This window comes from Anabrus simplex, chromosome 2 (assembly GCF_040414725.1).
Source record: "Anabrus simplex isolate iqAnaSimp1 chromosome 2, ASM4041472v1, whole genome shotgun sequence".
Taxonomy (NCBI): domain Eukaryota; kingdom Metazoa; phylum Arthropoda; class Insecta; order Orthoptera; family Tettigoniidae; genus Anabrus; species Anabrus simplex.
Window position 1 is genome coordinate 586690412 of NC_090266.1, and position 11535 is coordinate 586701946.

Consider the following 11535-nt stretch of genomic DNA (forward strand, 5'->3'; position numbering starts at 1 on the left):
AAGGTACTTTCACGCCATCAACAGAGTAATTAAAAATGAGAGAAGTTTTCCAAAGGTTGAAGCTAACAACCTGACTTTCCACACAGTTTACCATCATAAGTCTGCTGTCCATCTCACAACTTCGTAAAGGTCTTTTTGCAGTCACTCACAATTCTGTAACTTATTTACTGCTCTATACAGGATAATGCCATCTGCAAAAACCTTACTTGTGATTTCAGTTATGTATTCCATATCATTTATATACATAACTAAACATAAAGATCCAATAATATTTTCCTTCTTTCCCAAAGCAACTTGTGTTCGGTTGACTGGCCGGTAATTATTATCTGCTATACGTTTATCACTCGTTCCTATGTATACGGAGGGCGCTATAGCAACTCTCCATTCAATTGGTATAGCTCTTTCATGCAAACGGTAATCAAATACTGTAAGTACTTTCATATCCCAACCCATTGCCTTTGGTATATCCCCATAAATCTCGTCAATTCAGCTGCTTTTTTTTAGTTTATATCATTTGTATTATTTTTTGTGAATATCTTTATTATCATAGGAATATTTCAGTACTTTGCTAGTATTAGTTACTTTGTCTACCTAGATATTACCCTCATGTCAAACTATCTTTACATACCATTGACTAAATAGGTAGTAGATAACTAATTATGGCAGAAGTAAGGACATAAAATGCAGGCTAGCACAAGCAAGGAAAGTCCCTCAAGCCAATGAATTTCCTCACATCAAACCTTGATATACAAATGAGAAATGTTTTTGAAGACATTCATCTGGAGCGTAGTGTACACTCCCCTTGTTCATTAATGGCCTTAACATACTTATACACCCTTTAATTTTTCACTAAAATTCATTTGATTGCCAGTTATGCTTATCATCATTCTTTCCTTAGATCACTTCTTTGCTAAATAAAATTTCCTCATAAGTTCCCTCAAACTTTCCTTACTTCCACAATCATCCCTAACTCCATTTATTTCTAACCTGCACCTCCTCCTTAAACTCTTTATTTCTCTGTCATGATATAGTGGTCTTTACCATTCCTTACCACTTTTAGAGATCCATACCTGTGTTCACACTCCTGCTTTAAACATATTCCACAGGCTGTTTACTTATTTATTTACCATATCATAATTATTTTTTTAAACCTCCCCCATTCCATTCTGATCAGCCATATGGCAGGCCTGCTGCTTAACAGACCTACTTTTACAACCTTCCTTTCTGTCACAATTATTTTTAACTACAACTAAAACAGCTTCATAATCTCTAATACCATCTATCACTTCAGTTTCTCTACAGAGCTCATCTGGTTTTATCAGCACTAAGTCTAGAATATTCTTCCCTCTAATTGGCCCCATTACTTTCTGATTCAGCTGTCCTTCCCAGATTAAATTATTTAACACTTGTTGGTCATGCATTACCTTCCCGGTTAACATTTGGTAAAAGCAGATGACCCACAACAGTTATGTTCATTTCTGTGTTGTACCCCTCATAGCTGATAACCTTACCAAATAATTAGGTGTCAGCATCACCACTTCCAAGTCTGTACACCGCAAAATCATCAAGTTATCTATTATCTTTAGAGATAAACCTTAAACCTAGAACTTCATGTTTCTCATCTTTTACTTTTTCACGGCTTACAAATTCTACTTTCACCAGTATGAATACTCCCCTTCCTATCCATTCTATCCTGTCTCCACGATAAATAATTCAGTTCCAGGAGAAAATTTCCACATCCATAAATCACTTCTCAGACATGGTTCCACTTCCATTATAGTATCTGGTAAATATATCTTCTTCTTCTTCCTGATATGTTTCTGCTTATGCAGGTTGTTTATGGTAATTATATATATTAAATTAATTCTATTCCTTTCCTTACAATACTTCTACAATTTATCACTACCAATTTTATGTCATCCTTACATCACTTCCAGCTCCCTGTACTCAAATCACTGCTATCTACTCCACCCAACTTTCTCGAACATATCTCCCTATAACCCTTCTAAAAAAACTCCTCTAACTTATACATATCCATGTGGTTCAATGAAGGCAATTTGAGCACAAATACCTACTATCCCCTACCCACCCATTATGATCTCACTCCCAGTTTCCCACTTCAGAGTCTCATTTAAATCCCCAATAACCCTCCAGTCAGTATCGCACTTATAACAATCTCCACTCCCGTAAACTTCTCCTGTGCTGTAATAAACAGATCCCACACATCCCCGACTATGTTGGTATCTATTCCTGCTTGATTGACGTTGTCGGGAGAACTAGGGCACCATCCTATCCAGTATTAAATAAGAACGTGCTCCACTAGGCACAAAGAATGATGCTCATTTCTTCTCAGCAGCTAAGTTTATGTCACTTGTGCTCGCATCAAGCTACCATCTGCAATTTTTACATTTATAAACTTTATAAGTTCTGAGATATAGATACACTTATTTTTAAAAATCACCTCATTTTCACCCCCCATTAATAGGATTTTCCAAAAACAAAAAATGCATGTTTCTTTATTTTTAAAGGAGATCCCTAACACCAATTTTCAGGTCTGTAATATCTTCAGATTCTGAAATATAAGTAGCCTCAATAAAGGCATTCAACCCCTTTTTCACCCTTTTCCACCCTTCCTATTGGGATTTTCTGAAAACAAAAAATATGTGTGTCTTTATTTTTAAAGGAGATTCTAAATACCAATATTTACATCTATAAACTTTAAAAGTTTTGAGATATAGATACACTCATTTTAAAAAATTCACCCCCCTTTTCACCACCCATTATTTGGATTTTCCAAAAACGAAAAAATACCTGTTTCTTTATTTTAAAAGTAGATCCCAAATACCAATTGTCAGATCTGTAATACCTTCAGGTTCTGAAATATAAGTAGCCTCAGTAAAGGCATTCAACCCATTTTTCACCCTTTTCCATCCTTCCTATTGGGATTTTTCAAAAACAAAAAAATATGTGTTTCTTTATTTTTAAAGGAGATTCTAAATACCAATTTTTACATCTATAAACTTTAAAAAGTTTGAGATATAGATACACTCATTTTAAAAAATCACCCCCCCATTAATTGGATTTTCCAAAGACAAAAAATATGTGTTTCTTTATTTTTAAAGGAGATCCCAAACATGAATTTTCAGGTCTGTAATATCTTCAGTTTCTGAGATATAAGTATCCTAATTAAAGGCATTCAACCCTTTTTTCACCCCTCCTATTGGGATTTTCCCAAAACAAAAAATATGCATTTATTTTTAACGGAGATTCTAAATACCAATTTTTACATCTGTAAACTTCAAAAGTTTTGGGGATACATTCCTATTAAGATGTAGGTGTTCGCTAATAGAGGATTTTTGGATATTCCGTCGCTAAGGGGGGGGGGGGGGGGGAAGGGGGGTGAAATTTTAAAATAAGTGTATCTATATCTCAGAACTTTAAAAGTTTACAGATGTAAAAATTGCTCCTCTTTCATTTTTTCAGCTCCCTCCCTCAAGTGGATTTTCCAAAAAAAAAATGTTTATTTTAAAAGGAGATTCCAAATACCAATTTTCACGTCTGTAACGTCTTCGGTTTTTGAGATATAAGTATCCCCATTAAAGGATTGAGATTTATTTAAAATTTAAAAATTCACCCCCCTTTTCACCCTCCCATTAATTGGATTTTCCAAAAACAAAAAAATGTGTGTTTCTTTATTTTTAAAAGAGATCAAAAGTACCAATTTTCAGGTCTGTAATATCTTCAGTTTCTGAGATATAAGTACCGATATCCTGATTAAAGGCATTCAACCCCTTTTTCACCCCTCTCATTGGGATTTTCTGAAAACAAAAAAATACGTGTTTCCTTATTTTTAAAGAAGATTCTAAATAGCAATTTTTACATCTGTAAACTTTTAAAGTTTTGAGATATAGATACACTTTATTTTAAAATTTCACCCCCCTTTCCACCCCCTTAGCGACGGAATATCCAAAATTCCTCTATTAGCGAGCACCTACATCGTAATATGAATGTATCACCAAAATTTCATTTCTTTATGTCCAGTAGTTTTGGCTCGGCAATGATGAATCAGTCAGTCAGGACAAGTTATTTTATATATATAGATTATCCCTAAAGTCGGCCTATAAAAACTCACCGAAAAATTGACATTTATTTACTACAGTACCTCTTTGTAAACCACGCTTATGGTATTGCCTTTTGGGGCCAAGATGAACAAGCTACTGGCAGAGCTAACTCTGGAACATGCAACAAACTTATACATGTGAGAAATGATGCTCTCTCAAGTCGAAAAAACGTTATTTCCTTATTTTTAAACGAGATTCCAAGTACGAATTTTCACGTCAAAACATCTTCAATTTTTTACATATTCACCTCATAAAAAGAAATCAACTAATTCACTTCTTTTCACCCCCCCCCCCCCCCCCCCCCATTAAGTGGATTTTCCTAAAACAAAGAATACGTGTTTATTTTTAAAGGATATATCTATTTTTACTTCGTAAAATATTCAGTTTTGAGGTATAAGTATTCTCAAAAAAGAATTCAACTCCTCTTTCATTTTTTCAGCTCCCTCCCTCAAGTGGATTTTCCAAAGAAAATGTTTATTTTTAAAGGGGATTCCAAATACCAATTTCACGTCTGTAACGTCTTCGGTTTTTGAGATATAAGTATCACCATTAAAGGATTCTACCCCATCCTCAGTCCCTTTCACCCCTCCACTTACATGGATTTTCAAAAACAAAAACATATGTTTCTTTATTTTTAAAGAAAATTCCAAATACCAATTTTTATGGCTATAACATGTTAGGTATTTAAGATGTACTCATTTTAAAAAGGACCCCCTTTTCACTTCTTTTCACCCCCTTAAGTGGAATTTTCAAAAATCGAAAAGTACATGTTTCTTTATTTTTAAAGGCGATTAAAAATACCAATTTTTATTTCTGTAACATGTAATGTTTTTGAGATATACATATTTTAATTCACCCCATTTTTCACTTATTCCCAGTCCCCTTACATGGATTTTCAAAAAACATATACATTTCTTTATTCTTAAAGGACATTCCAAATACCAATTTTCACGTCTGTAACATCTTCAGTGTTTGAGATATAAGTATACTAGTTAAAGGATTCTACCCTCCTTTTCAGTCCTTTTGACCCCTTTAAGTGAACTTTTGAAAACAAAAAAGTATTTCTTTACTTTTAAAGGACATTCCAAAAACCAGTTTTTATGGCTGTTAACATGTTAAGTTTTTGAGATATACTCATTTTAATTCATCCCAATTTTTCATGTATTTTCATTCCCCCTTAAACTGGATTTTCCAAAAGCAAAAAATATGTGTTGCGTTATTCTTACAAGACATTCCAAATACCAATTTTTACTTATTTTCACTCCCCCTTAAGTGGATTTTCTGAAGAAAAAAAATGAGTATCTTTATTTTTAAAAGAGATTCCATGTACCAATTTTTAAGTTTAACATTTTCAGTTTTGAAGATATAAGTAACGTCATGAAAAGGATTCAACACCTTTTTTAACTTTTAAGTGGATTTTCCAAAAACAAAAAATCTGTGTTTCTTTATTTTTAAAGAAGATTAATAAAAATAATTTTCAAGTCGGGCAAGTTGGCCGTGCTGCCACTGTCGGCAGCCCTTCCCATTTCTAAGCCTTTCCTATCCCATCGTTGCCATAAGACCTATCTGTGTCAGTGAGACGTAAAGCAAATAGCAAATAGCAAAAAAAAAAAAAGTTCATCCCCCCCTTTTTGCCCCCTTATAGTTAGTGACGGAATATACAAGATTCCTTCCTTAGCAAGCACTTACACAGTAATATAAATGTATCCCTAAAATTTAATTTCTTTATGTCCAATAGTTTTGGCTCGGCAATGCTGAACCATCATATAGATAGCTGGGCTCATCAATTGGTACATAGCACACCCACCAAGACGCATGGCTAGTGCATACCGTGGAGGCCACTGCGTAGGCTACTTGGAGCCACCGGCAGTGCCCAGCTTAGCACACGGGGGCGAAACGCTGGCAACCAGGAGTGAGTTAGCTGGAATATTTATAATGTGCAATAGCAGACCGTTTATTTGGTGTTACAAATTTGCTCATTCGGGACAAATATTTCACGTTCCCTATGGGAATCGACACCTATATCATCTGATGGCCAGGCAGGCGTCAATTGTTGGTAATGAGACAGAGTCTCTCATTGTGTATTGGCACTGCCGGTGGCTCTAAGTAGCCTACGCAGTGGCCTCCGCGGTATGCACTAGCCATGCGTCTTGGTGGGTGTGCTATGTACCAATTGATGAGCCCAGCTTAGCACACAGGGGCGAAACACTGGCAACCAGGAATGAGTTAGCTGGAAGATTTATAATGTCCAATAATGGACCATTTATATTGGTGTTACAAATTTGCTCATTCGGGACAAATATTTCAGGTTCCCTATGGGAATCAACATCTATAACATCTGATGGCCGGGCGGGCGTCAATTTTTGGTAATGAGGCAGAGTCTCTCATAGTGCATTGGCACTGCCGGTGGTTCCAAGTAGTCTATGCAGTGGCCTCCACGGTATGCACTAGCCACGCGTCTTGGTGGGTGTGCTATGTACCAACTGATGAGCCCAGCTTAGCACATGAGGGCGAAACACTGGCAACCAGGAATGAGTTAGCTGGAAAATTTATAATGTCCAATAGCGGACCGTTTATACTGGTGTTAATGAGTCAGTCAGTGAGGACATGTTATTTTATATATAGAGATAAAAATAAATGAACTATTTAGGGTTGGGTGGCAGGTCCCCAGCAGTGCGAACAAACACTTATATCTCTCCTACACATCACACAAGGTGCGATTTATAAGACTCCACAGCCTATGTTTCAAAATGAAGCAGTGCTCTAGTTCTATCCCAACGTTAAAAACTACAACCTTCTCCTTCCCTCCTTATTTTCTCAATATCGTCCCTAAGCTAATGCCTGGTTCCCTTTCCTCCACACACTTCTTCCTCATGTCTAACAATAGAGACCCTGATGACGAGAGCCTCAACTCCATCCATCTCAATAGATTTCCTCTCCTACTTGTCTCCCCTCATCATTCTTGATGGCTGCAAAACCTACTTCCACCTCCTCTCTCTCCTCCTTATGACCCTGATCCATCTCCTCCTTCCTATCCTCTACTCTACATTTTCCTTTTTGTAACCTCCCCCTCCTCCGTAACAATTTCATGTTCCCCATCTTCCCACTGCTGCTCTACTAGCAGTGACTCATACCAAGTCCTAACCGATGTATCTCCTGAACTCTCCCCATTACTAGACCCCTTGACCCTCTATTTCCTTCCCCTTAATACATTAGCCTACCTGTCTTCCACAATTTCTTCCACTGCTTCCCCTCTCTCTTGTCTACCTACCATACCCTGAACATTGTTTGAATGAGACTTATCTTTATTTCTGTCCTGTGTTAGAAGCCTAATCATCTCTTCCATCATAACTTAGGATTTGTGACCAACATATAATCATCATCATCATCACTTACTCCTTAATGTACACTTATATCTACAGTCCCTATACCTGCAATTCTCAGCCATTCCTTAAGCACACACTTCCACCACAGAAATATTATAAAAATGTCAACAACAAAAACATATTCTGTGAATTAAACAAAATAACCAAGGAAAGAAACAGAGTATACTCCCCATGGATTACATGACTTTAAAGCAAGTAAGATATTAACTATCAGTTACTGTAAATTCGCTACAATTCTGCTTGGGCATATTTTGTACTAATCATTAAATAATAGGAATAACTGGTTCACTGCAACAATAGAAATGTAGTTTTAAACTAAATACTTAAATATTTAGGCACATTCTTCTTATTATTTTATCCTACTACAGGCTAACAGAAACGAAAACCACAGTAAATAAATAAGTTAATTACACTACAATGCTAAACTGAATAATACAGTAAACAGTTATGACACTATTCGTATTACACAGCACCTGTCAATGTATCCTGAGGTTAAGCTTATCCCACTGCTAATGGGGTGTGAAAGGCTCCTCCTCATTTCACCACAAATATTCAACATGCATAAGGACTGAAGCATCCTAGTCACTCAAGAACAGCAGTACGCATTCCACTGAAGTACAATTCGTGAATTCCTGCAGTACATACTACCATCTGTACTGAGACATGGTGAAAATTAGTAAAACACTGGCAGAAAAAAATATCCAAACACAAGAAGAGGTTGTGCTAGATTAACGAATGTTGGTAGATGTGTTTATACATCTGAAATTGATGCTGATTCAAATTTCCCTCAAGTTGCATCAGCGTTGCACAACAGGTTTGGTTTAAATATGGGCTGTACTGTGCAAGAGGATTAGTTATCTGTGAGATTGGACGGAGTGACTGTGAGTGGGTCAAGAAAACCTTTATGACGACGATGAGGCCAGTATAAATATCTCACTGCGGTTGAACGAGGGCCACGTGAAGGTGGATTTTCCTTCAGCGCTGTTCCAGAATGACTTTGCAGGAACCTCTCCACTGTGCATCCGTGCTGGCAGCAGTGGTCACGAGAAGGTACGCTCGCAAGAAGACCGGGTCCCGAATGTTCCCGGTGGCACGACCCAGAGGGAGGACCGCTGTATTCGGCGTACGGCTGTGGCAGTTGGCACCACAGAGACGCAACGAACTGTTCAAAATCGGTTACTTGCAGGACAGCTCCGAGCCAGGCACCCTGCGTTGCACTTACCCCAAACCACCACCGTCTGCGACTTCAGTGGTGTCGAGTGAGAACTCATTGGAGTACCATTCTATTTTCCGATGAAAACCAGTTCTGCAATGGTGCCAGTGTTGGTTTGAAGGAGGCCAGGTGAGCGCCTTCATTCCGCCTATCTGCGGCACCGGCACACTGGATCTAGGCTACACCGGGAGTTCTGTTCTACGGAGTAACTTCCTATGACAGAAGGAGCGCTCTCGTGGTTATTCCACACACCCTGACTGCAGATGTGTAAGTCCGTCTGGTGATTAGACCTGCTGTTCTGTCATTCATGAACAGCATTCCCAGGGATCTTTTGCAACAGGATAATGCACGCCCCCATGCCGCTGTTGTAACCCAACGTGATCTACTGAGTGTCGACATGTTGCCTTGGCCTGTTCGATCCCCCGGTCTGTTCCCATTCGAGAACGTATGGGATACCACTGGACGACAACTCCAGTGTCATCCACAACTAGCATTAACCATCCCTGTATTGACCGATCAAGTGCAACAGGCATGGAACTCCATCCCGTAAGTAGACATCTGGCACTTGTACGACACAATGCATGCACGTTTGCATGTCTGCATTCAACAGTCAGCCGATTACACCGATTATTAATGGACCAGCATGGCACATTTGCAATGGCTTTTCTCGCGTGGATATTAACCTATAGTCTTGTACCTTTAATCAATTTACTATATTATTTCGACAAATATATTGCCAAAATTTCCGTATTTCACATTCCTTATTTCATGGTGCTTCTATATTTTTTTTCCGGAAGTGTATTTCCAATTCAGGAATTAAGAGGTTAAATATTCTCCCTTGGCGCAGTGGCAATTACAATGCCACAAAAAAAAGTGCGTAAGATCTACATAAAATTCTGTACGAATTACGGGACAGGCTATACATATGTTGTGTTCGAGCCATCCATGCAATCCTTCCGGTCTTAATTATGAGAAGGAAGAGCAGACCCATTATTCAGTGGGAGCAATTCGCATAAAATAAAAACGATGCAACGACATTGAGCAATTAAATAAGCTATAATTATCCTGACTCCTATATTCTTAGTTACGAGATAAGGGCGCGACATAGCCAATTTCCGGCAGAAAAATGAACTAACCTCAAAATTTTCATATCTATGATGCGGTCAAGAGACCTCATCAAAACAGGGTCGATTATCAGGTCTTTCTTTCCAGGTATACGATCTAAAATCTGTATCAATTTCCTCTGGGAAATTTGATGCAGAGCATTCATCCGTGATTCCACATCCCTTTCCATACTTCATACCAGGAATATCCACTTTCAAACACGAAGTACAACAAACTTCTTCTTCTTCTTCCTCTTAATCAAAGAGCTCTTAATATTTGGTTGGGCTCTGTATTTGTTCTGTCCTGTTCGGGAAATTGAGTTGGGCTCGTTATGTCACCCAGTCACAATACTGCATTATATTTGTACTAGTTCTACAGTTGGGCCCACGAGAGTTGAAGTCTGACATTAGAGCGGCGAAAGCAGTAACTACAAAGTACGCTGCGTTTTCATAGTTACCTCAATCTGCGGCATATCACTCTTTCATACAGGCTGAATATTTAATCAACTATGTTGGCCTAATGCAATTCAATAAACTTTGACCCGTCTCTAGGCTCTTGTTAATAATCCCGGCATTTAAGACAGAACACGTCGTTGCCGATATATACGAGATTTCATATTCACTAACCTCACAATAATAACCTCATCAAATGTACATATCAAATAGAGAACAGAACAGTATAACTAGCCAATTAGCCACTGATTAACTTACAAAAAAAAAATAAAGTAACAACGAAAATAATATTCAGGAAACAAACATGTCAATAATGACATAAACCAGCAACAACTAACGCAGCTTCACAATACTACTCCAAATAGTATCACAAAAGCGACTGAGAGCAAGCCAACCCACGTGGCGATAGCGTTCTTAAATGTGGCATCTTTGTTATCGTTGCCATAGCAACAGACCATTTTCGAGCAGCGTTAGTCAACTTTTTCTCGCCAGTGGCGCTAATGTCAGACTTCAACTCTCGTGGGCCCTACTGTACACGCGGACACAATTCCAATAAAGTAGTACACCAATGCAGTTCACAATTTGTTCTGAGTACGAAGTACGTGAAGATTGAGGGAAGTAGACCATGCAGCGGACTCACAGAATGGTTTCAAAGCATTTGAAGTAGTTCATGAAAAGACGTATCACCTAGACAACTGAGAGAGAGGAAATATGTATACAAGACTAGGAGATATAGGAAAAGCACAGGGACACAAGGTATACTAATCTTCACGCTAGAGTGGCCGAACTCAGCGACTTCTACAAAACATACACGCCGGGCCAACATATAAGGGATAAGCAGGAGAGGGCAGTGGAACGACGGAGGGGTGGATATATGTGAGAGTGTGGGACTTTGGACAGATGGAAAGAAATATCTGAGCAACGTATATGGGGGATGTAGACAGCTCAAAATGGCATTGAAATCGTAAACAAAAGATTAAGAGGGGCGACAGTGTGTTGATATGAACATCAATGAAAATGAATACGCGATCGGTGGAGGGGGAGATGAGAATAAACGGTAGCTATGTGTCTTGGTTGAAGAAGAGGCGTTAGGGAGGGCGTGAGGCAAATGAGAAGATGATGAAATATGTAAGTAGTGTCAATGTATTGTGGGAAAGTGGGGTTAGAGTTGTATATTAGAGTGATCTAAGAACCGATTTAAGATACATATGATTGTGGGAGAGGGCTTGTATACGAGACATGCAATTGACGAGGGGAGT

The 11535-nt window shown here is 38.3% G+C and overlaps 1 protein-coding gene across 1 annotated transcript in view; it reads right to left on the reverse strand.

Annotated features, from left to right (window-relative positions):
* Nucleotides 1–10064, reverse strand: part of Vps33B (vacuolar protein sorting 33B) — a 30819-nt gene extending 20755 nt beyond the window's left edge. The window contains exon 1 of the mRNA XM_067139225.2: nt 9857–10064. Within this exon, the coding sequence (XP_066995326.2) occupies nt 9857–10014 (158 nt within the window). The 5' untranslated portion in view covers nt 10015–10064. The remainder of the gene's footprint in view (nt 1–9856) is intronic.
* Between the last annotated feature and the right edge of the window lie 1471 nt (nt 10065–11535).